At 37.9% G+C, this 25,680-nt stretch overlaps 1 protein-coding gene across 4 annotated transcripts in view; it reads left to right on the forward strand.

Moving 5' to 3' along the window:
- Positions 1-25,680, forward strand: part of ZPLD1 (zona pellucida like domain containing 1) — a 97,237-nt gene that overhangs the window by 52,585 nt on the left and 18,972 nt on the right. Inside the window, exons 1-3 of one of the 4 annotated variants that reach the window (XM_032447911.1) lie at positions 14,265-15,505; positions 15,597-15,712; positions 24,562-24,675. In XM_032447911.1, the coding sequence (XP_032303802.1) occupies positions 24,570-24,675 (106 nt within the window). In that variant the 5' untranslated portion in view covers positions 14,265-15,505; positions 15,597-15,712; positions 24,562-24,569. Of the gene's footprint in view, positions 1-14,264; positions 15,506-15,596; positions 15,713-24,561; positions 24,676-25,680 lie in introns of those variants that run through there. The other 3 variants (XM_015877544.2, XM_015877536.2, XM_032447913.1) reach the window with 3 other exon arrangements.

Below are 25,680 nucleotides of genomic sequence, written 5' to 3' on the forward strand. Positions count from 1 at the left end.
CGCCAGAACTCGAAAAGCCGTCAGTCTGTTTGCGACAGAGTTAATATATAGTCCAGGTTCGNCCTTTTGTTTGTTTTTTTTTCACCCAATAGAGAGAAGAAAAAAGTAAAAAGGATAGCGAAGAGCTCTCAGCAAGTGTTATAAAATACTACGGACAGTAATTGGCCAGTTCCCCTCGGACTTTTTTCAAGGTCACGGAGGGTCTCGCGGTGCAGATCCCAGAACAAGTGAACGAGAATAGGGCTTCACTATCTTAAAAAACACCAGGAAAAAAAAAAAAAAAGACTCGTAAAGCGTGCTCTTGTTAAAGGCTAAGATCAGAGCAACAGAAGAAAAACAACAGAAAAAAAACAAAAAAAAAAAAAACAGCAACTCAATTTGCCCGCATTCTCCACCAAAGTCCTGTGTCAACGGTTTGAAGTAAAATCCCACACTGCGTCCGTGACAGGGGCCGTAGGGTGCCCAGAGGGGCCCTAGGCCGAGGGAAAAGTTAATTAGGATGAAGAATCAGCGGCAATTCTTGTATAAGAAGGAGGGCACACTTAGTTAACTAAATACTATATATCGAGAATACAGCGAGAAACACAATCATAATTTACTCATATTATACATTGAATATGTGAGCTAAACGAATCAAGCAAAAGAGAGAAATGAGTCCGTACCGAGAGGCCTAACTGTGGAATCTAGGCGAAACGGCTGAAGGCTCCACACACTCCCCCCCTCACCTGAACGCCAGAAACTCGATAAGACGTCCAGTCCTGTTCTGCGACAGAGTTAATATAGAGTCCAGGTCCCGTGACCTATCGTGTTGTTCCCTGGGAGATGTAGTCTTCTTCTGATAAGTTGCAGATTCAGTAAAATTATTCATGCTTTATATGATGTTATGATGTGGAATACTGATAGCAAAAATTACAAAATTATTAAACCATGACAATCCCAACCATTACCTGTGCTTCACCTGTGTTGGCTCTTCCCTGACAGTGTTTAATGATTCCTCTAGGGAAAAGACTTCCTGGCAGGAATGCTTGACACAGGCATAGCACAGCATCCCTTTTTAACTAATCTCTGTGGAGGCTTTGAGAGCTCTGAGTTCTGAGCTTTGAGAGAGCTCTGGCATAGGCAACCAGCAGCTGGTGAGAGTGAGTGATGGGATGGGGTTCTTCAGTGGTGAGTAATTAATAAGCATGGCATGGGATCCCTGGCACAGGAAGTTTATATCATTCCAGAAGAAGAAGTAGGGATTTTCATGATTATTAAGTAATCTTAAGAGTAGCTAATTCTTTCTGAAACAGAACTTTTGCATAATCAATTAACCAAACATGAATCACAACCTGAATGTGGCACACCTTCCATTTCTGCCTGCTGAGGGGAAACAAACAGCTTAATTACAGGTCCCTGCGAGCTTCTGTGCTGTTCTCTGCCAGCACGAAGGCACACATATAAATCTTCACACATTACTGGCAGGCTGAGCATCTCAGGGCCGCTGGGAACATTGGTAGGAAACTGGACTGCTACTTTCCTGGGCATTGCTGGAAAGGGAGGTCTGGACTCACAGAAGGAAAACTTACATCCTGCTCCCAAATGTCAGAGTCTTGGGCACACTGATCACTCGGACTATCCCTGCCTAGCTTTCCCCAACTACCAAATGCTTCTTAATAAACCACAAACGTGTTAATAGTCTGGTAAACTTGGCTACAAATCTTGGTCCCAAATATGATGAATTTGGATTCCAGCAGGGCAAACCAGGAAAGGTGTCTGAAACAGTACTACATGTAGAAACCCTGAAAAAATGCCCATTGCTTTTCTATGTGACAGGATGAGAGAAGGTGTCTGTGTGAATTGGCTTGGATCATCATGCTGCAGGGTTGTTTCAGATCTGAAAGAAGGCTGGGAATGGATTCAGGTTTTTTGGCAGTGTGAAAGCCTAAAGAAACGATGGCCTTGAAAAATAGGCTTCAGCTTGTGAAAAGCTTTTTTATTTTATTTTTTTTCCCCTTCCCTATGGCAATTTTATGCTTAGAAATAAATTGTAGGAATTAATTTTATTGATGTTGCTCGTATTAATGTAACATATGGACTTCACTGAAGTCTCCTTTATGCATCTCCCTAATGCAGTAGGAATACTTATAGGACGTGTATTGCTGAGGAAAGGGAAACTACACTGATGGAAGTCAACTGCTATAAGCCTTTTTTGTGCTGGGGAAACCAAGTAGTGGTATAAAAGCAGTGTCAGCTGTGCTAATAACTCAACTTGCTTCCTAGCTGATAGTTCTTTAGACTTTGTGGAATCTAATTTATTTTCATTTGTTTTAATTCTGTAGTATTTTGCTCAGAATTCTGTGGGAGTTTATCAGGCATCCACTTGGCGCAGAAGCTCCTGCTTCTGACTGAGAAGTGAGAGTGATGTTACACAGGAAAACAGAGGGCTGGAGTGATGCAGTGTTCAGATGAAAGCAATTTGAGCAGGGACTTAACGTTAAAGTTCTTGGGCGTGGAGCATACTAGTGTAGATGTGGGCTGGTCATGTTTGGTTGTGAGAGCAGGTTGAGTGGTTATAGTAGAGAGTGACTAGCAGAAAGGAGTAGATGGTGTACATTGTGTGTAATTTCATGGACTGAGAAGGCTCCTAAAAATTAATACTGTAACTGTAAGGAAAGTGGTAATATGGATTTTACTTTGCTTGCATAAAATAAAAACAAGTATTTGTTGGTAGTACATTTGCTTTCTGATTTTCTGGGCTTCTTGAGGCACTACCAAGTTCTTTGGGAAGTCTGTTCATTTGTAGGAAAGTCTCAGGTTGTGAAACATAAACTATTACAAGTGTTGAGAAATTTGAATATTTGGGGAAAGTCATCACGATATTGTTTAGCCAATTATGCTCTATTTCTTTCCTACTCCCGACATTGTCAGGATATTGATTTGTCTTGCCAAATTCCCTGCATTAATGTTGCATGTAGATACACTTCTTTTTTTTTTTAATTAATTAATTAATTAATTAATTTATTTTTTCTTTGTCCCTTGTATGTTTGCTTCCAAACACCCATCTTTCTGTCCTGGTCTGTGGATATCGGCATATGGGCACAAAATAGGAACACCACAGTAGCTTGGATGTATTGAAGAGGCCTTAGACTGGATCCAAGACAAGATAATTTTTGTCCCAAATAGCTTGAAAGTAAAGGTGATGAGATAGTGTCCAAATATAATGTACCCCGATTTAGTAGAGCTGCTAACTTAACTTTATCAACTAGTTACTGAAGAGGTTGAATATAAATATACGTACATACTTAGAAATAGACTGAAGTCCCACCTCATTTTTCCCAGTGTAAATATTTAGGCTCAGAAACTAAATCATGTGAAAAACTAAAATGATTGGCAGGCTTTTTTTTTCTTCTTCTTTTTTTCCTTTAGGACATGCAAAAACTGGCCCAATTACTACCCAACTACTACTAATAGTAGAGATGTATCTTAGCTCCAGTAGTTCTTAAATTTACCATGCTAACTTAGGTCGATAAATGAATTCCCATGAAACTGCTATTGAAAGTTAAGTCTGCCTGCATCATTAATTGCATGCTGTCTCATATCCTTGAAACAACCATCTCTACTGTGAAAAGAATTTGCCCACAAGGTCAACTGTCCTTCCGAAGTTACTGCTTGTAAATCAGAGCTGGATAGTCATGCAGATAGTCAGTTTTGTTCTCCTTTGGCTCTGCATAGTTCATAGGCTTTCCTGAGTTACTAAATCTCACTGAACTCAATATAAGCAGTATTTACTAGCTAAAAATCCTCTTCTAGTTCTATTTAATGTAGATTTTGAAGTACAGTAGTGAAACAATTTAAATTACAATGTATGTGGGGGAAAAAAAAACACCAACAACAAAACACCACCATTAGTTCACGTAGAAATGAATGAATACTTGGAGTAACAACTTCCAAACATACATACACAGATGTATTGATCTATCTGGGTTAATGTGATTGATTGTCTGCAGGCAATGTGTGAGTACTGCAGATTCTTTTTGTGAAATCTCTGCGCTTTTCCTAGCTGTGCATGTGGATGAGCCTGTTCTTGTCCTCAACTCAGAGTAGTTGTTCAGAGGTGGGAGCTGCATCATTTTCTGTCTTCTTGCTGAGTGCACTGCATACCCCTAGGGTACTAAGAACATGATTTTAGCTGGAAGTACAGGGTTGCTTGTTTCTTTATTGGCTCACTGCTGCCTTCTCTTGTGCACTGACTCTGTGTTTTTTTTGCTAAGGTCATTCACAGCCTTACTTTTTGTAGCTTATTCCTTTCTCATTCAGAGAGGAGAATGTTGTATCTTCTACAATATCTTCCTCCCGTAGACAGCAACTTTTCCTGGTTAAATCTTCAAAGATTATCTCCTTCCTTTTCTTCTTCTCATGCCTGCAAAAATTAGCAAACATCTCTAAAGCCATTTTGCTTCTCTTTTGTTGCAACTCTCCTTTGCCTTGAAGCCTGCACAAGTCTTTGCTGGACTGTTGCTGATCTGGGACCTTTCTGTTGCCAACGTATCAGTGTAGGTAGTCAGTCTCTGCAGAAAAAACAGGTCAGCCTTAAAAATAACCCAGACAGAAATCCCCAAGGAGGTACATCTGCAGAGCAGGGAGGGCAGTAAGCCAGGGATTGAACTAGGACTGGGAAGAGCTGAAATCAGCTTGTTTCCCCCAGCTTCCCATGAGAACGGCCTCCAGAAGCACAGCCAAAAAAGCCCTGCAGTGTCTCATCAGTCTGTGCAGTGGGCTACTCTTGCTTTTTCAGCTGTCTTCATGCTCACGTATACTTCAGATGCGAGTGTGAAGTCTGAGACAGGACTTAATGGCCTTTGTGTAGTATCTGTTACACATGTTACATTATTAGGGTGGGAATGATACATAATAGTTCATTTTATAGAGCAAGCATTAACTAGATTATTTTAGCAGAAAGAGAATAGAAATAAGACTGGAAATGTTGAAATTTAAGAAAAGAATTTAAATCTCCTTGTAAAACTTGTGCATACTGTTGTGTATTCTATCTATATATTATTTTTATCTCCACTTGTAGTGTCTGGTATTAAACGAGACATTAAGTTCCAAAGCACAGTTGTTTTTCCAAATGTACTTATGTTGCAAGTAGCATGCCTTGATCTAGAGAGAGGAGCTTCTTGCATATAGTAATGAAAAGCAATAATAATTACTCCTACTTGGAAGTCATGTTGAAAATGATTTGGACTATACAGAAAAATGATTTTCTTGCAGGAACTGTAAAACCAGTAGGTCTTGTTTACTGTCTTCCTAAACTACAGGCATGCTTGCTGGAGTTTGCAGGCACATGGGCTTAAAAACTGACACAAGATCACATCCTGATACCTTTGTTCAGAAACAATGGCAACGATTAGGGATTAGAACTGTACTGCATTTTAGCAAGAAATCTGACATTTTCCTAGATTCCTTGAGCTTACACCTGGTAAGTGATTCTATATCCCTTATGAGACCTACTCCCAGAGGATGCATGCAGGTCCTGTTGAGGAAAGAACAATGTATTCTCATTTAGATTTATTATATAAGGATGAAATTCTATTTTACAGAAATTTTATGCTAGAATGCATTTCTAAAACATACAGTCTTCAGCTTCAGTGATTATGGAATCTGGTGACAGGAGGTCTCTAGCTCCAGTATTTAATTTCAGCATAGGTCTGCAGCTCTCCTTTACTAAAAGGATGCTTTTGAAGCTGACACGTGTATTTTATTTATAAGTAACATTGCTAGAGTTATTGCTGCTTCTCTGTTCTGTTACCATTGCTATTCTTGTGTTCTTTTCTCTGTTCTAATTTTAAATCTCCTTCTGCATTCTAATTTATCTGAAGTGTTCAATTATTTCCTTTTTATGTCCCTTAATGTGGTTTTCATATCTCTTAGTGGCTCGATGTCGGAGAGGTACCTGCTACAGCCAGTAGCTGAGAAATGGGTTTCTCCTTTTCACTGGAAAAATCCCAAACTCTAATTTTAGGAAATCTAAACGTTTATAAGGAAATCTAGAAGTTTAAGAACAAAAACAACTTGTGATGTACTTAGTGGCTTATTTAATTTACATTTTATGACATTCTCAGTGTTCATTTTAATACCGTGATCCCCTTTGATCTAAACTTATTTCTCTGCTCAAAGTGTTGAGAAAGGAGAAAAAGAATAGCTATCTTCAGATGTAATAAAAGAAACTATCCTGCCAAAATGTGAGAACATGTAGAGCAAGAAGTAAAACCTGTGCTGAGCATAGATTAGATAATACTTTTCTTTCTGATTTAAACTTAAATTTTAGATAATGCTAGTAATGTCATGAAAAGGCAACAAAAACACTTAACCTGCGATATTTCTTTCGGTTGAGTAGATTTGGAAAACGATGCTGTTGTCTTTGCTGAGTGAAGAAATAGTCTGTCATTGATTTAAAGACCATTTTGAACAATGTATAATCTTACTGCTTCTGACATAGTACTGTGTTTAGTCTTCATTGTGCATGTCATGATAAAGTGCACGGTCTAACTTGTGCTTTATTAGGGATATAATGCTACTGTTCACTGTAGCATCCAGGCAGCTCACAAATCCAGGAGTATGCCTAAGAAGCCTTGTTTTGAAAAGAATTATAATGCTCCAGTGGCTTATAATGATGGTGGGAGCCAGGGGCTAGCCCTGCGTTATGGAGCCACCTCTGCTCTGTGCTTGGGCAGCAATGGCTTGCTCCCCACAGGTAGGCCTGCATGCTTGAAATGTAAATTCAGTAGGATCTTGTTTTGCAGAGCAGGCCTTCTGATTGTGGTGGTTGGTGAATGTGGCTCTCATGGATCCTGGGATCAGGCATAAAGGAGGAGACTGTCTGTTGCAACAGACAGAAGATAAAAACACTTGTTTTTTTTACATCGTAAAATGACTTTCTCAGCTGTAACCATGTAATGTGCCCTCAATCCAGCATGCTTTTTATGCTGCTGTACATCACCGTGGGCTGCAAATTGCTGTTATCTGTTACTGCTACATTGAGCAGTGCACTCTTATTTAAAATGACTTCTGAGCAGTTGTCTTGATTAGAGCACTTAAATGAATAAATAATGCAGTGGACTTCACAGTGAAGGAAGAAGTAGATCAACTGGAGCTGTAATTCTTGAGAGGATACATTTTTCCCACTTTCTGATTTTATGGATTTTTTAAAAAAGAAATAGCTCTGATCACAATGGTTCTGGTAATGTTTTCATTTAGTACAGTAGCATTGACTTTGATCTGTTGCTATTGTATGTAGCAGGCAGTCCTGATATTTGGCCTATTATATCTTTCCATAATGTGCAGACTAATGAATGCTCGCAGGCATTCATTTCCTGATTTTTTTTATTTTTTATTTTTTCGCCTCCAGAAAATGAATATAAGGCTCAGAATTTTGTAGCTTGTTGTATTAGTTCTGTGTGGAGAAAAAGAAGAGTAAATGACTAAGAAGCAGATCTGTGATGTAGTACCAACAATATGTTTTCCTCATCAGACCTGAGATAGTGTTTTAAACAAGTGGAACAACTGCAGTGACAGAAACATCAGTATTTCTGAGAATGGTATTTCAAAGGGGCAAGAAGTCATACCAGCTCAGTCGTACATGCTGAGGTCTGGGGATGGCAAGTTCATCTAATGAAAAAAAGAAGCTACAGCTTATCTGAGTTTTCTTGTTGTGTAAGTTGGATAAGGTCATTTCTTGTTGTGTGAGGTATTTTGCTATTAATAATACGTGTTCAAACAACACATAGCAGGTGAGTAGCAGGATTCTTTGCAGACTGTCTTTTTCCCTGTTCATGTGTAGTCCTGCATTTCTGGTCTTATTTTCCAAACTGCTGAGATGTGGGTATGCATCTTCACTCTAAGTTTTAGTCTCAAGAAAGAATGTCTGACTTTTGCAGAATAGATGGAAGAAAAGTTGCACACACATCCCCAGAGCCCCTATCCCTGTGAAACAAGATTTTATTTTTTTTTTTAAGTAATGAACGTTTAAAAAAATATATCCAACATCCCCCCACGCCCTCAAGAAAAAAAGGAATTATATATATATATATATATATATATCACAACAAAAAACAACAAGCAACTCCACTATCTGTTCAGATGTCCCTAACAGAATGCTAACAGAAGTGGTTAGCATTAAGATTTGTTCATGTTGGTGCTAACTGCAAATAAGATATGAAAAGACTGGAAAGAAAGAAGAGCCTGGTAGGGGATTGAGATGACAGGACTGTTGTCTCTGATTCCAAACTTTCACCTGAAAAGTTCCTTCTGAACAGTTAACATAGAGCTCTTATTGGTGGATGATGGTGGAGAGAGAGAAACAAGCCTGACTCAGTGTGGTAAGATTTCAGGTACTTATGTGGCTCTTTCTTGTGTGCTGTGATGAGAGAAATCAAATGTGAATTTGAATGGGAAGACTCTTCTGTGTCTATCGTGACACTCCTGTGTTGCAATATATAGTGAGTTTTAGACACCATGATAGAAACTTGCCTCTGCAGTGCTCCTTCCTGTTAGTCCAGTGGTCTGGCTCTTGATGTAGAAGGCCAAGTTTAATGCATTTCTTATTTTGAGGGATTTTAACTTATTTCTCAGGGCAGTGCTTTCGGCACCGATCTACAGCTAAGCTGGATTGTTTTCTCTTAGTTGTCATAACCAATATTGCACAGTCTATGTAAACATTTCAGGTGGGGTGGGGACAGAACCTGCCAATAACCCAGGAGTAAGTTTTGCTCATCAACCCGATAGAGCTGTCTCCAAGGGAACATGCTCCCTGGAGCTAGAGGAGAGACCTTCAGCCTACTCTCTCATGTACTAGATAACTGCCCTCACAGCTACCAGGGTAAGGAGTAACAAGATAGTGACTGTAGGGTTGGTAGAACTGCAGTAGTGGCAGCATGGCTGTTTCTGTGACTAACTGTTAAGGTTAGCCCTTTGCTACCTCTGAAAACGGCTCAAAGGGGAAACAAAATGTTTATTCAGTATGCAGTGAAAACGTTTTGTTTCTCAGCTTCAGCAAAGACCACAAAATATCCACCTTGAGTAGATCCAAAACTGATGACCTTTTTCTACCACGCACAGCCATTAAATTTGTAAATCCTACTTGCGTACGTGGAGTCTTGCTGGCTCATGCCTCTGCCTGGTGGGAGCCTGGGGCAGAAAGGTGCTCTTGTGCTGGATGCTCATAAATGATCTGAAGACCAGTGAAATCGATGCACCCTTGGCAAATTATGATTTGGGAGCTCATTATCTCTTTGTGAAACTCATTTTCCAGCCTACTGATTAAGCTTATAAAAGCACAGTTTTAATATGCCTCTTGCTCTGTTTTTAATTCCCAGGCTGACAGTAAAGAATATTCTAAGCAACTCTCAGGACAATTTATACCATTCTTTTATCTCAATAGCATATTGATCCTCTTGAACATCCCCTCTGCAACATAATGAACATGCATCTTAAATCCAGTTCACAGAGGTCATGTACTGAGCTTTGTTTCTTCCTAGGGGGGTAGTCTGCAGTTCTGTATTCTGGTACCAAGTACTGCCTAAGAGGAATGGGTCAAGACTCTTTCGTGTAAAAATCCTTCTGATCTCTTCTCACTTGTTCTTTCTACTTGATTAGTTTCCTGATGCTTGATGCTGTTGGGGTTTTGAAGTTATTTCACACTAAATGGTAGAAAATCATCCTAGTAAATAAAACAGGAACTGTATTGACCTAGGAAAAATCTCATGGAAGGTAGTTTTAGAAATCTGTCGGGCCTAAGCAAACATCAGATGCTCTGTACTTACTGTGCTATTGAACTTGCATTGTTCTTAAATAAAAGTAGCTCTAAAAAAGCATCAAACCAAAATAAATGCTTATGCATTAAAAAAAACAAACAGGAAAACAACATAAAGGAAGCTCCTAGTGCAATGCCAACCACATTCCAAAAAAGAAAAGCCATCTCACAGTAGAAGAAGGGCTAGCCCCGGGGCGTTTTGCTGGTATGCTAAAGTACATTAAACTCACATCCTACCTTATGCAGAGATCTTTTTCCTCCTTTGAAAAGCCCAAGCGTGTATGCATGCATGCAGTCAGCAGCAGCATACACTTGGGCAGGCAGCCCCATTTGCTTCAGCTCCATTCAGACTCTTATTGAACATGAGCAGTGACTGGGACTATCTCTGTGTAATTTTCCACCACTGTGCGCATGGACTATGGCTCTGAAAAGGAAATAATGTTCAGGATTTGTCCTTGGAATAATGAAAAACTCAGGCATGTTTCTTTGCAATGCAGGCAAAACTACCTGTGTTTTTCAAACAAATAATTATTGCCTCACTCACCCGATGCTCTGGAGCCTAACAGTCTCCCAATCATATGAATGAGGTAATCTTTCAGCAACTTAGCACTAAACTTGAGAACAAGTGAAAGAAGGAAACCACTTAGAGGAAAATAACCTCTCTGTGATGGCCCTTTCTCAGAAATACAAGATTTGCTGTTCAGCACCAGCAAGTGTGTAGGGAATCAGCTGAATGGAAGAATCTGTCCACTCTTCTAAGTACTTAATGGGACACTTACTTCCTTTTTCTAAAGAAAGGCTGGTGACATCTGCATTTAGTTTAAGAAACTAATGGCAGAGAAACAAGGAAGGGCTTTGCTGTAAAGCAAGACAGCCGGATTGATGTTGCTTTCAGATTGAAATTAGGCTTTCTCATTTTAAAATCTGCAAGCCTCTCTGTTTAATGTTTAAAGTAATAAGAACTATTAGATATAATCTCGTTGTTAAAGGAAAGGACTATTGGCTGTAGATTCAACTAAAATTTGGAAATGGGTTAAAAAACGAGTGTCTTTTAGTCAGAGGTAGGACAGTATGATGTTCAGAGTTAATATAAGAGTAAGGAAGTGCGTGCATATTTAGAAATACTGTTGAAACTACTATATGGTCTTAAATGTTGCGAATTGTTTGGATAATGCATAGCTCACTCCAAAAGTAATACTTCCTATTTATTTCCACAGACATTGCAAAATACACTTAGAACACAGTAACAGTATTTGGTAGAGTGAGTTCTCAGCTACAAAATAATATTCTTCTGTACAGTCATCACCATTAGCTCTGCGTTTTCATCAGCGATACACTAGAGTTTGCATGCCTCACTCATCAAAATCTGCACCAGCAGGGGTGACTCACTTTTGCCATTGCTGAAACACACCACCCACCGCCTCACTGTGCTCACATTCACTGTTTGGGCTCCATCAACACTCAGCAAATGTTGGTGAATGTCAGTAGGTGCCATTTCTTCCCCATGGAAGAATTCAGTGATGCACCTTTGCTGCATGTGCATTTCCATGTCAGACACCATTCTGTCAGACTGCCCGTCTGCTGCCATTTGTCACACAGCAACAACATAAAAGGTAATACTGGTGGGAAGGTTCTATCTCTACTGCCATATTGTCAACATCCACCTCTGGTGTTGTGGACTGATATAACCAAATATGTGACATTGCTTTTGGAGCGTTCCTTGTAGAAATTTCTGTGACTAAAGTGGAAATAGAATGATTTTTACTTTTGCTCAATTTGAAGAAAAAGCAAAATTATAGATGTAAATCCAAATTATAGTGTGATAACAGGTTTATTGTTTAGATCTGATATGGTCAACATGAAAATTATTTTCCTGAGCACCCCAAGTAAACTGAAGCACACGTGTAGGATCCCATGGATCTAAAACAAAGAAATCAAAGAATCAGACAAGCTGTGAAACAAAGTATTTTAATGCAAGAAGCTGACTGTTTTTAATGCTTTTTGTACAGTGCTGTGAGAAGTATTTGTTGTTGCAAATCAATTTGTTTTCAGTAAAGCTGGAGAAGCTGAATGTAGTCTCTTGGGTGATTGTATGTGGTTTTTCTTTAGTCCCAATTCACAATATGTTACCACAGCCATTTCTTTTGTAAATTTACCTCTGCTGTTATTGAAACACGTCAGTCCTTTGATGTATGTTGCTGTGCACTGCTATGACTAACAGGGATTTATGTATCCTAGTTCTGTGGTCTTTCTGCAGATAAGACTGGTGCCAGGGTTATTTACAATCTGTTCAGGTTGCATTTTTTTTGCCTTTGGTAAAGACCTGCATAAACTGGATTTGGGTTCTGTGTGATGTTTCATTACAAACATAATTTCATGATCATTTTTCTCATGTGCGCCCTGTTTTTCTAACAGTTTGCTTTAGAGAGATTTAAATTACCATTGCTTTGGCAGGATAAGGACTGGTTGTTTCTGAGGCAGAATACTCTTTGGTTATTTAAAACTGGCACACACTCTCTAGATGCCCATAATATAAATAGTGATGACAGTTTTTAAGGTATGTATTTGTGTGCATGTATTTGACTACTGCTAGAGAAGAATATCTCCTATAGTATTGGTTCTTTTCAAACCTCTTTCCTTGCAGCTACAGCAGGCATTGACTACATATCATAAGAACAATACAAGAAGCTACTCTGTATTATCTGGATTCTGGAAACACCCGATCTTTTAGGAAAGAATCATGGAATAAATAAGGTTGAAAAGACCTCTGTAATTACCTAGTCCAACCATCAACCCCATCCCCACCATAGCCATTAACCATGTGCCTCAATACCATGTCTACACAGTTCTTGAACTGTAATGGATGGTGGTTCTACCAATTCCATGGGCAACCTGTTCCAATGCCCTCATCACTCTTTCTGAGAAGAAATCTTTTTCTAATACCTAACCTGAACCTCCTCTAGCACAACATGAGGCTCTTTCTCTTACCCCCTGAGAGGTAGTAGTGAAAATCTCTTATGCAAAGGGGTTTAATATGGACTTAATTCCATAATCCTTAATTCCTTGATCCATAAAAAGTGTGAAGGTTTTAAAATGCAAGTAAAACTAAATATGAGAGAAAAACAAAGCAGCAGGTGAAGGTGAGGGAGATGTTTGTAGGCCTCTGCAATTTAGTCATAAGGAGAGCAGGAGGTACCATCGTAGACCTGTTTAGAAAAGAGTCAGATAAGAGGGGACGTAATAGAAATTGGTTATGTGTAGAGAAGAATTCCATCAAAACGCCTCCAAATGTAGGTCTCTGTATGCCAGTACATATCTCAATGTGTGTCTGTGTATGCCAATGCATATCTCAAATATAGGCCAACTTGTTTGCATTTTTTTTTGTCTTTTGTTTCTCTTCCTGTTTAACAAATTAGCAATCTAGTTGGGTTTTGTGGAATTTCTTCTCAGTTAAGGTCAGTAATATCTTTAGAAGTGCAAAATGATGGACTGCCAAGGTGATAGACCTTGGAAGACTTATGACCTGCCAGGATGGAGGCAGATTTCAAACTATTTCTGCTTGGAGGTGGATGTGTGTTTGGGCCAGTCAAACTGCTTCTGCAGCTGATGGGGAGAATTATGTCTCCTGAAAGTGTGTAGCCATGATTCCTCAGTGTACCTAGCTCCTGAAATGGCTGTTTTTTGGTGTGAGCTAAAGTTGTGAGGACCTATCCTGCTGCCTAGTGCATTCAAACTAGAAGTGCGAACAGTTAGATTAGATATAAGAAAGAGGCTTTTTACAGTAAGGGTGGTGAGGCTCTGGACCAAATTGCCCAGAGAGATGGTGAATGCCACATCCCTGGAGACACTCATGGTCAGGCTTGATGGGGCTCTGAGCAACCTGATCTAGCTGTAGGTGTCCCTGTTAGCTGTGGGGAAGTTGGACTAGATGGCTTTTAAGGGTCCCTTCCAATTCAAATGATTATACGATTCTATGAAAAACATAGTCTGCAGCAAGAGGAAGATGAGATGACAGCTGTGATGTTGGGCAAGGACTTGAATGTGTACATGTCTGTATGGAAGGAAGCAGTGTGAACTTTGCAGAAGTTGTACTTGTAGCCACTGGAAATGGAGAGAAATTGCCCACGATGTCTTAAAGTGATTTGATGTTTTTTAATAAACTCATCTGAAGGCCATAAGGCAGGGGATAACTTTTGATTTTATAGGTGTCTTTAACTGAGATTCCTGCTTTGGAAACCTACTCAAAGGTAAGACCATTCTTTAACACTCTTGTTTGTGAAACCAATTTTATATTGAGATACTTCAATGTGGTCTTGTGATTTGAGGCATCAAACCTGTCTAAACATTTAATATGAAGGGAAAGTTTTGTCATTGCTTCATTTCTCTTTGTTTATCTTTTTATTAGTCCAAGGCTACCCTAGTTCATGCTGTATTGTACTGTTTATATTGAAGGGTTGGATTTAGTTTCTTGAGCCTTCACCCAGCCAAACCAACATTAATGTTATAGGGTATGTGTCTGAAAATAGGACTAGAAACTTACAGGCATAAAAAGCCTTTTGATGTCTGATGATTTCAGAGTGCATTATAAATGATTCTTTCTGGAGAAAAACTGCTGGAAGCTGCAAAATCTCTGTATGCCTGCATGGGAGAGCAGCACTAGTCTCTTCTTCCTGGATCTGGAGCAGCCAGGGATGAACCACCACTCCCATGGGTGCAGAACACATGGCTATATATATGAGGGAGCTTGTTGTTCAAGGGGAAACCTGCTTTGCTGCTTTCCTTTTTCATTCACCTGTTAGAGCAGGCCTATGAGGTGGGGAGGTCAGCATATATCGGGCCACCAGGTCACTACTCATCCAGGCTGGCCAGGGTCGCTGTGGATGTGCTTAGCAGCATTGATGTCTATGAGCAGCTAGTGTAAGTGAAGGCACAGCAAAGGCCAAGCTTCACTGTTCACACTATGCCACAACAAATCCAGGCACCTCAGAGCTTTCTCTAGGTTGCCAAATCCTATGGACTACAGTTTTACCTGCCCAAAGGTATAATGAAAGCTTACAGGCATAGATGGCTGTCACAAAAACTAAAAGGAGAAGGTGGAAAGAGGTAGGAGTGAGAAAAAGTCTAATGAAACAAAAGGGAGTGAAACATCTCTCTCTGCCCCCTCTAAGGCACAAGGATCAGGGAGTAGATGTTACGAAGCAGGTTCAGTTTCTAGCAGCTTGATCTTGCCTTTGTATGCAGTTGGCTTTGTGTGCATTGATGTCCTGTTGATAATTATCATTCTGTTGTCACCTGTATTCATAGTGACACCCCCATATCACATTTTCATCACAGTGTGAAATGTCGCTCTTTTTGCTTTTGTTTTGTGGGTACTATGAATTTAGCCTAGAATTGAAAAAGCTAGACACTTCTCACAACACACAACGGGGCATTGATAACCATGCAGCTTAGTTACTGATCCTATCTCAGTGCTTCCATCTGTCTCCTTCCTCCCACCCCTCTTTTTAAACAGACAAGGTTTTTCCTCAACAAGCTGATGACAGAATAATTTCTTCACATTGATTGTTTGCCCCACTTGGACCTCTGGAGATTTTCGTACAAGTGGAGAGAAGTAGATCAAAAGGCTACGAGAAAAAAAGAGGCAGAGAATTGAAAAAAGGCACCATAAAGATCCTGCTCAGATTTCAGCCTGGTGATGAACAGACTTGTAAAGTATTCTGAGACCTGTCAAATTTTCCCATCTAAAATCCAGACCTATTTTTAAAAGAATTTTTCATAATGAGTGTCTCTTTTCCCCCACCAGCAGGCTCAGAATGCTTTCTGAAAAGTTTTGCAGGACAGAGAAGTTGAACACTTGATCACATGCAGGAGCACAGGATAGATGGAGTACAGCTGACTCAACAGCTACAGGGGATTTGGGTAAGTGCCCACTATGTCAGCCAACTAGAACTAACTAGTGCAACTAACTAACTAATGCAAAATTTCACATTATTTGTTATTTAAAAAAGAAAAAGTTACCTTTTTAACACTTGTTTGACAAGTTTAATCTCACTGGAAAATCTCAGAAGGAGTTGGTTGGGGAAGAACTATGTAGGGAATGGGTAGTGAAAACAAGAAGGCAAATTATCATCCAACTGGGAAAAGAGGTAGTTTTTTGTTGTTTTTTTTCCTCAGCTTAGTTTTACCTAAAGGTACGCAGACCAGACGCCCCATCGTTAATATGAGAGGAGGAAGGTTATACACATTTCAGGTTACCAATGTATGTCAAATCCATTCGCTTTGCTTTCAGGAGGAAAACAATAAATTTCTTGAGGGAGACAATGTTATCCGACATGTGGTGTCAGTCTGCCTGTTCCCACAATCGGTGCATTGATGGAAGAAAATTTTGATAAGCAAGACTTCTTATCTGTCTCCCTCCGCAATATAATGACATGGGTTTGCTGATTGGAAATGACATTGTCTGCAGTAACAAAGCTGGCTGGATGTGATAATTGCCCCACCTTTCATTATTATTATTATTTTTTTAAAGTATTAATAATGACAACATATTCATGAGTGAAGATAGTAGGGATTTGAGATCAAGTCTTTAGTTAAGTTGATGAACTGATACAGTCCAAATTGACATAGTTATTTTAATTGCTGTGTTCACTGTGAGAGGAAATTTTAGCATGGTCCTAGTGCAGCAGCAGAAGGGACTGTTGAACCTACTCATGTTCTTTTGATCAAAAAATGTTTTTTATCAGTGCGTGATGTGCTTTCTTTTAGCTTGGTCTTCAGCAATATCCCTCAGGCTTGTTTTAGTGGCTGGCTTAAAAATTACTTCAAACCATGTAGTAAGTCCAAAATGGCTATAACAGGGACTTGAAACATGATAAAAGTAATACTCATAAGCAAGCCTTTTTTTTATTTCATAGTAAAATAAAATAGCTTCTCTCTTTCTGTTTAAATGTAATCTTTGGAACTGTGTGAGCGCTCTCCAATTTCACATATTTATGAAGCCTGTGGGTTGTTTAGACCAAGATATTAGCAGCATTATTTACCCCATATTTGTTTAACTTGTAAGGATTAGATAAGATTGTACCATTCTACAGTGGCATTCTACAACTTTACTGCTTAATTTCTATTCCTAAAAGTCAGGAAATTGAAGTCAATCTGATAGCATAAGCTGTTGGTGCTTTTTTGTCAGCAAAGTCTTATTTTAATGGTAACTTTTCAAACTGCAAACAGATGGCTGCACTATAATCTACTTGCTAGTGACATCGAGCATTATTTACTGAAGATTTATATTTATATTACTCTCTTCAAAAGCGTAAAAAGAGTAATTAAGGAGAATGATACTCATTTAGATCTTTATCTGCCCACGTGACTGCAAGGCTCTAGGGGCATGCAATAGGATTAGAAGCGCCTCATCGCTGTATTGGTGTTTTTGAATCTAGACCGTATTTATAGGCAACTGAAGGCCATTACCATGTGACGACTCTTTAGTGGCCTATATCAGATGATTTGATAGTCTCTGTAAATTCGCTAGCTGATGGAATACTCATAATGATCAGTGATGTGCAAAATCAGTAGACTGAATGTGCTTGAGCTGAATATCTTTAAACCTAGAAACAACCTATTCATTCCAGGCTTTACGGATGGTCCCTGTTTGCCCATACAGAGGACTGCACAACCATTGCTTGTGTTTGTCTAAGATGATCCTGGACTTGTTTTAGTCTCCTACTGTTATTCAGATTGCAATATCTCTGCTAAAACTGAAAGAGCAACACAGTGTGGAACAGGTGCAAGAGAGCAAAACCAAACCATTTCTCTACGTAGTCAATGTAGTTAGCCAAAGACTCAAAATTCTGTTGTCATTGTGTTCACTGCAGATACTTCTGCATGTTGTAGCCAGTCCATAGTTGGTTGCTGGTGGTTATGCAATTAAACTTGTTCTGTAATCAGTTTTAACTGTTAACTATAGATTTTTTTTTCCTATTTATTTATTTATTTATTTTAATGATCTTCTGTGAGAAGAAGATTCTCACCAAAGTGAGAAATTTAAAATGATTTTCACTTTATGATGCAAGTCAGATATGCCATGACTATAATAGGAATTCTGTTTACAGTTGGTTTATATTTCTGGCTTTTTTTGTTGAACTGACCAAAGCTGTGTGAAGAATCTAAGTTCTAACTCAAGATTAATGAAATACAGAGCAAAACATCAAATTATTTGTTTTAATAATGAAAAGGAGGTCTTGCTTTGTCAAGGATTTATGGATTTGGAATAAAACGATCTTTTCAGATCACTACTGTAGTCTCCAAATTCGATCCTGAATTTACTTCTTTTTTCACAGTCTGACACAATTTTATTTATTTATTTTTGGTTCTGTATTAGATAATATGAAATCCAAGAAGAATTTTTCCAAAACTCTTTAATTCTAGTCCAAAGCTTTGACAGTAAATCATTTACTTCAGTCCTGTTTTCCTCTAAAATCTGAGCTCAGTGCCAACATTGCACAATTCATAGCCCATAGGAAACCGTGGTAATTCCCACAGGGTGGAAGGACAGCACAAAAATCTGTCTTTCTTGTGTGACTTGAGAGATGCAGTTGACTTGGTTTTATTTCTTTTGCTTTTCATTTTTGTTTTTGTATTTTTGTATCTGAAACTTTAAGCTGATTTATGTCCTCACGTTTTATTGAGGCATCTGTGAATCAAACATTTCAAAGAGAAATTTGAATTATTTTTATTGGCTTCTCTATCTGGTACATAATGTTTCATTACTTGATTTATATGATATAATATCTATGATTTGGAAAACTTTAGTGTTATCAAAAGCCTTAGGGCATTAATAGAAACATCTGGAAGGGGTTTAGCAATGTTTTCTGTGGAAAGACAACAAGTTCCGAATTGCTTATTGAGGTCGTTTCTGCAGGAGGAAAAAAAACAAATATTCTGGCAATATTTAAATAAAATTGAACTGATTACTAAGTTTTAGTACAGTATAAATAATATAGAATGGCATGGAGGAAATATAGCCCTTTTGAAGAATATTAGTATTTCACTCATGGATAGAGCAAGCAACTAAAATAACTGTTGAACAGTTGTTTAGCACACAATAACAGGTAAACTGCTTGCATCATGATTTTAACTATCTTAAGCGGAGAGTTTAAACAGATCAAGACAATCAGGATCTATGACTTGTTCAAAAATAGCTTTTAAAAGTGCTTTAATGACTGTTTCACTTCTAGTCTGTTATCTCCTTGTAAGACACTGTGCTATTTTGTATAAATCCTTTGGAAATACTTCATATAGTTGTACTATTCATTTGATCACTGTTTCTCTTTTTACTTTGTAAATAAGCGTTTTCTTTTCAGAACAGAATAATAATAATAAAAAAAACCTCAGTGCATCCAAGGATGCAAGTAGATTTGTATGCTGAAGTACAGCATTTAAAAGATTATTATTATTATGAATGTTTTGAATTCTTAAAATATAGTTGTTTTTTTTTTTTTTTTTTTTTTTTTTGTTTTGTTTTGTTTTGGTTTTTTTTATTTTTAATTATAGCGGCTATATTCCCCTAGTCTTTAGAATGGAAAATAAAAAATAGGAATAAAAATGTCTCAGCTAGGGTTTTGCCTACCTTAGGCTATGGGATGAATCTGTGGTTGTACCAAGGCAATTGTCGATCTCTTAGTATGCATTATACTGATTTTATAGGTTGAAGGGCACTGCATGGCTTTAATATTATCTACTCAACATACATGTTTAATTCTCATTAACCGTCATACAGTTCACAAAAGATAAGCTGAGCTGTGTCTTTAGGAACCAGATCTAGATTTTCAGCCTCTTGGTGTTCAGCAGGGCTTAAAATGGTTATTACACTTTGGTTCAGAAGAAAGCTGTGTATTACTTCTACATTAATATTTAATGGTCTTGAATTTCCATTGCCGCTGTAGCATGCTGGTCCAAATTTGAAGGCTTTCTGAACCAACCATCTTCCAGATTGAATTCTAGTAATTTTGGCACGGATTACTTTTGTGGAAAATTAACATATCTATCTCTTGAAAATAATAATAATATATATATATGTGTGTATATATATAATTAGTCTAAGTGAAAGAAATTGTAGAAGGATTGGAAAAAAAAAAAAAACAAACAAAAAACAAAACCATCAAATATTTGATTTATTTTTCTTTATTAAAAATAAAAAAACTCCCTCCCAAATTTATTCCCATCCTCACTTTCTTTGGGAACCTTGAGCACCTGATTGATTCACCAGATATCTTGGCATTTGAGATTTCGTCTATGATTTGTTCTTCAAGGACAGTTCCTGTTTGTTTTAGTTGGTGTTCTGACCTTTGACCCAATATTAAGTACAAAAATCATATAGTATGGAGACAATTCAGGATTTCCGTTTTAAATTTCAAGAATACAGTGTAAATGTATGACTAAAAATGTGCATGAGTCATCTCTGGGGCCAAATAATTGACACTGAAAGCAACTATATGCCTAAGTACGCCTGTACGTTTTGCATGATCTTTCCTGCATAGTTCACCCCTGCTGTTTGTGTTCAGAATAGTTAGTATAGTTAGCTTGCCTATTTAAAACAAAATTATTTTCCCATTGTGTTGAGAAAAATCAGATGCATTTTTTACATTCATGGATGAGCTGATTTCTAGTGTTCTTAGTTTTATTATTTCCTTGTATGTGTTGTCGTAATTATGCTTATATTCCTGCACTGAGTACCTTCGGATGCTATAATTTTGGTAGCATCCAATCTGTTTTGCAGGTTTATGACTGTCATCAGCTTTGTTTTGATTAGAAGATACCAATCTCTCTGTGTGTGTAGGTGTTATGTATACGTGTGTATCTCTGTACATATATTTTCACCTTTTCAGCTTTTGCATGATGTCAGAAATAGCATGGTACTGGGATCTGAAGTCTGAAGCATTCATAAGAAAAGAAACTGTTTTTCTCAGTCTCGACACCAAAGATTGTTCTTGTTCATAAGTGGTGGAAGTACTAAAGGTGAAGCCTGTCCCTAAAATGTTACTTGCATCTCTTGCTATTCGTGCATTTCTGTTGCTATCCGTTAGGAAGAAAACAAACAAAAACAAATAAAATAAAAAAACCTAAAACCAGGAACTGCACCATTCGGTAGCTTTGTCTTCAAATCAGATATTGTAAAGATCCAAGTCCTGTTTTATCTGCATCGAAAGAGCGAAAGATGTAAAGAAGGTGATGAGAGAGAAATCATGTTCTGGATAATCTGTTATGGTGGGATGTAGGAACTGAAGAGCTGGGTGCAGAGAATTATTCTTCTGGATTTGTTTGTTACTTTTAAGTGCAAATGGTCTGGTGTATGTCTGGAAGGAAAGCAGTTCTGGAGTCTCTGCTGGAGATACAGTTAGCACACAACTCCAGTGCAGATGCAGAAGCAAGTTAGACAGTGAGACAGACATGAATCAAAAGGACAAGGAGCTGTTTGTCATGAAATTACTCTAAGTAGTAATATTCATTGAACAATGTCACAATTACTTCAAAACATTTTTAAGTAAAAGCAATCATTTTTCTATTCCATTACTTGCAGAGACCTAATGCATGTTGCTAGAGAGCCCTCAGTCAGTTAATAGATCTGTATGAAAACACTTGTAAATGGAACATTTATTCTGCTAGTTTTATTATGCAGCAGTCAAGATACATAAATACCACTGTATTATTTTGTAGTATTGCCACTCCATAAATGGAAAATGAAGAACAAGCATCAGATTATAAGCAGTTCTTATAAAATATAGGATGAATATTTGAAATGAAAATTAAGATCAAAAGTCAAAATTAGCTCACAAGAGAATTTAAATAAAAATGAAGGACTGAACCAGTAGTGAATGCTGTTCAAAATGGAAAATCACTGAAGATTATTTAAAAATGAGAGGATGAGAGAACAATCGAATTGAGTGTCAGGTGAGAAAAGAAAGAATTTAGGTAGGTCACTGCCGTTCTGCAGTATTTCTAAGCTGAATACAGAATGGCTTCTATTTAAATTGCAAACAGCTTTACTTTGAAATTTTGTGTGGGTTTTCTGACATGGCAACATTTGTAAATTAAGGAGAAGGGCTTGGTAGAATAATAACAATTAAATTGAGGGATGCATGTTGCAACTGTTACCTCTTTGTACTCTTCAATGACATGCAGCACAGAACAGGAAGACCTGCGGATATGACTTGGTGCTGGATGTATCAACAAATTCAGTTGCACAGAAATTCATACCCTGTCTACTTCAGCATTCTGAAAATTTATTTTCCTGCTGGTAGATTGGAACCCAAATATATTGAGCTGCTTTTCCACTGAGTTGGTTGTTTTAGAAATCTAAATGATGCACAGTCTCTGAAGTGAGGAATTAACCATGTTTGATAGGTCTTCAAATCTGTCTCTTTGTCTATACTCATCCTTTAGATCTGCTCTACTATGAATGTTTGAGATAGTTGCCATGTGAACTTTTATTTATATATGTGGAAGTCCTGTACACAGAGCTTACCTCTGCCTCCAAATCAATGGAAAGGACTGTTCACTTGATAAGTAGAAAATACTAAACCTTGTTTGGAAGATATCCTTTGGTATAGGAGCAGAAACTAAGTGAAATTATTTACATGACTTTGCAAGTCTTTTTTTTCCCCCTTGATTTGGGCATGTCACTGATTTCAAACACTACACTGGCTGTCACAAACAAACATAATAAATCATGTAAACATCAAAAGATCCTCAAAGTTGCCCAGCAGAGAAAATGAAGAATGAGGGTTGAAGAAAACAAGAGTACTTTAGTTTCAGTGGTGGAACCTAGAGTGAAGGAACACATTTTTTTGTGCAGTTTGTGTCTTTGGAATCATGCAAATGTCAAAGTGCATGTAATGTTCAAAAATGGCCCAAAGAGCTCCATTCCATATTAAAGAGCAGGGGGGAGAAGAAGCAGATGCGTGTCTTTACTATCACTCTTATGAGCACGTTGATTTATGGGTTATAAGTCACCCTATTCCTGAGGCTTGAATTTTACCTTCCTTTTTTTCTACGTGAATATTTCATTTTATAGGCATATAAAGACAAGAGTCATTTTGATAAAATAATTGGATGAAATATTAAGCAGTGTATGTCGGTGGTTGGAACTTGTTGATCCTTGGGGTCCCTTCCAACCCAAGCCATTCTATGGTACAAATCTTTTGGTTTGGATGACTCGTACATTTGGCTGGCTGAGGTTTTAGCATTTTTTAGTGAGGAGTTGCTGGAAGAGCAAGTCAGAAGGAATGGTTGCCTTGGTCCTAATGACGGTAAATGGATGGGTGAAGTTGGCCTCTCAGGGTATTTTCTAGCCTTGCAATTCTCTTGCAAGAAATAAAAAAAATAACAACACATGTTACTAACTTATTTAACTGAGATCAGCAGGAATCATCCCCACTGGTGCTGCGGATCTGCATGCAAATCCATATGCAGATGAGTCAGTAGTTGGAGAGCAAGAAGAGCATTATTGGTTGTGTTAAAATTTAACTTGCTCTGAACATGGCTAGAGAACAAACGCTATAAATACTTAATGTCTTAATTCAGTTTTCGTCTTTTAGCAGTCATCTTTGCTTCCACTGAAGCACAGCAACAAAAGTTAAGTTTAATAATTAACATTTTAGAATTTACCTGAAGGTCTGCTTTTTATCTAAAATAATAGTTACAGCTTTTTCAGTGTGAATTTTAATTAAATTCTTTTCTCAACACAAGGCTTTAAACCTCAGACTCCTATACAGTCATAAATGATCCAGACAAAAAAGTGTGAGTTTGTCCCAAATGTTCTCCCTATGTGCTGTTGCTGGCTTCTTCCAAGGGTGCATGGAGGTGTGCTGTGTCTGTGAATGTTCCATCTCCTCTCATAGAACCGTGATGATCAGCATCTCTTTCTGTTGTGTTAGAGGTAGCAAACCTCCTAAATCCCTCAGAACTGCCCAGTTTCTTTGTGGGAAAACAGTGTATTGCTTCAGATTAGCAGAGATTTTTCTGTTCATACAATAATTAGAAGTAAAGCTTAGATTCATGGACAAAATCCCTGGTATTCTGAGATATTTCTGATGAATATGTGAATCAGATGTTTGTTGATTGTGCTAAATATCATAAATATGACATCTTGGAGAATTCCTCCTGGGAAGAATAATTATTCAAGACGTGAAAAATTTATGTGTTCTGACCTTCTAGACTGGTTGCCAGGCATGATTCAAGCAGATGTAATTTCTATGCCAACTCCTTACCTGAGCTCAGTACAATTGCATGCATGCTTCAAAGAACAGATTTTTGGCAATTAGATATGGACTGATTTTATTCCAGGACCTTGAGCCTGAGAATTGCTCAAAAAGACATGTATCTGTACAGTTTTCAAGGACGTGGCTGTTATAAAACATTGTTCTGCTTAATTCATCTTTCTCAATGGACTTTTACACAGAAATTTCAAAAAAAGTTGCCAATGTTCAATTGCATGAGCACTCTCATAATCTATCAATAAATTTTAGGGGATGTTTTTCCCCTTTTCTTTCTTTTATACCATCCACGATCATTTCTTTGCTGCAAGTTGTGATTAAAAGCTCAGAAACAGAGAAATGGGCCCAGCTGCCCCTGTCCTCTTTTTCATGCAGTTGTGAGCTTTATCCATGATTCCTTTGCTAGAGGCCATCACCTCCTGAGTGGTAAAATGTCTGCAGTAAGCATCTTCAACACAACGAGCAGATGTGTGTAATAACCACCTAATGTTTTGCTAGGTTTTGCAATGGAACAGGTATGGTTACTGCTCCTGCTGACGATTAAAGTGCTTTCGGTGACTGCTCAGTTCAACGGCTACAACTGTGATGCTAACCTCCATAGCAGGTTTCCTGGTAAGTGTTTAATAGACTTTTTTTTTTTTTCTAAACGGCTTCTTTATTGTCTTGGTTCAAAGCAGCGCTTATTTTTAAATACAGAGCTTTAAATCTGTCGGGAGCCTAGGGGTAGGGCTTCACATTAAGTGAATATTAACTACCTGAATGACAATGAAACTCCCATAATGTTACACTTTACACTCTTCTTAATAGCACACTGTGTCAAATCCAGCCTACTATTAATGAATACAACTACCTTCACATCAGTGGGGTTTGACCTGCTTTTGCCAGAATGCTGTCCTGTTCAAGAAATTCAGCAGAAGTCATGTTGTTTGAAATGCTCTCTACAGGTTTAAGAGTCTGAGACTTCTAACTGGGTTTTCTTTCAAGTTTTATCTCAGTGAGATAATTATGTCCCTTTAATGAAATACAGAAATAGATATGTATTTTTGAGCAAAAATGAAGTTGATGGCAAAATTCAGTGCCTCACTTCACCATTAAGCTCTTGCCTGGAGGCAGGTGAAGCAGTGCGATGCATCTAGAGATGTTCTATATTCATGCCTCAAGAAAATAGGAATTAAGTTTTTCTAGGGACATCAGATGTCCAAAATTGTTAATGCGCTGAGAAACAGACACATATATCAGGATTTACTCAGCTAATGAATGTTGTTAGTTTGTTACATGCTTTATCCTTCCTGCCTCCATTGGTTCTTGGTCAGAGTAATAGTAATGTAGGGCTGACTCTGATTCACGTCTTATGTTTCTGAGGTAGTGATAGAATCAAACAAACAGTAAAGTGATGAAGTCTCAGCATTATGCTGCAATACCTTTCTTCTTTGTTTTCTTTTTCTCTTCTTAATAAAAGTAGTTATGATTATTTTCAGGAAAGATCACTTTGATTAAATTATCTGTTTTCACTATTTCCTATCACTACCACACTGTTGGGTGCTTTGCTGATGTAAAAGACCATCAATGTCTTTGACTTTTCTCCCTTGTTTGATGTGAATATGAAAAGTAGAGAAA

Source organism: Coturnix japonica, chromosome 1, assembly GCF_001577835.2.
Source record: "Coturnix japonica isolate 7356 chromosome 1, Coturnix japonica 2.1, whole genome shotgun sequence".
In the NCBI taxonomy this organism is placed as follows: domain Eukaryota; kingdom Metazoa; phylum Chordata; class Aves; order Galliformes; family Phasianidae; genus Coturnix; species Coturnix japonica.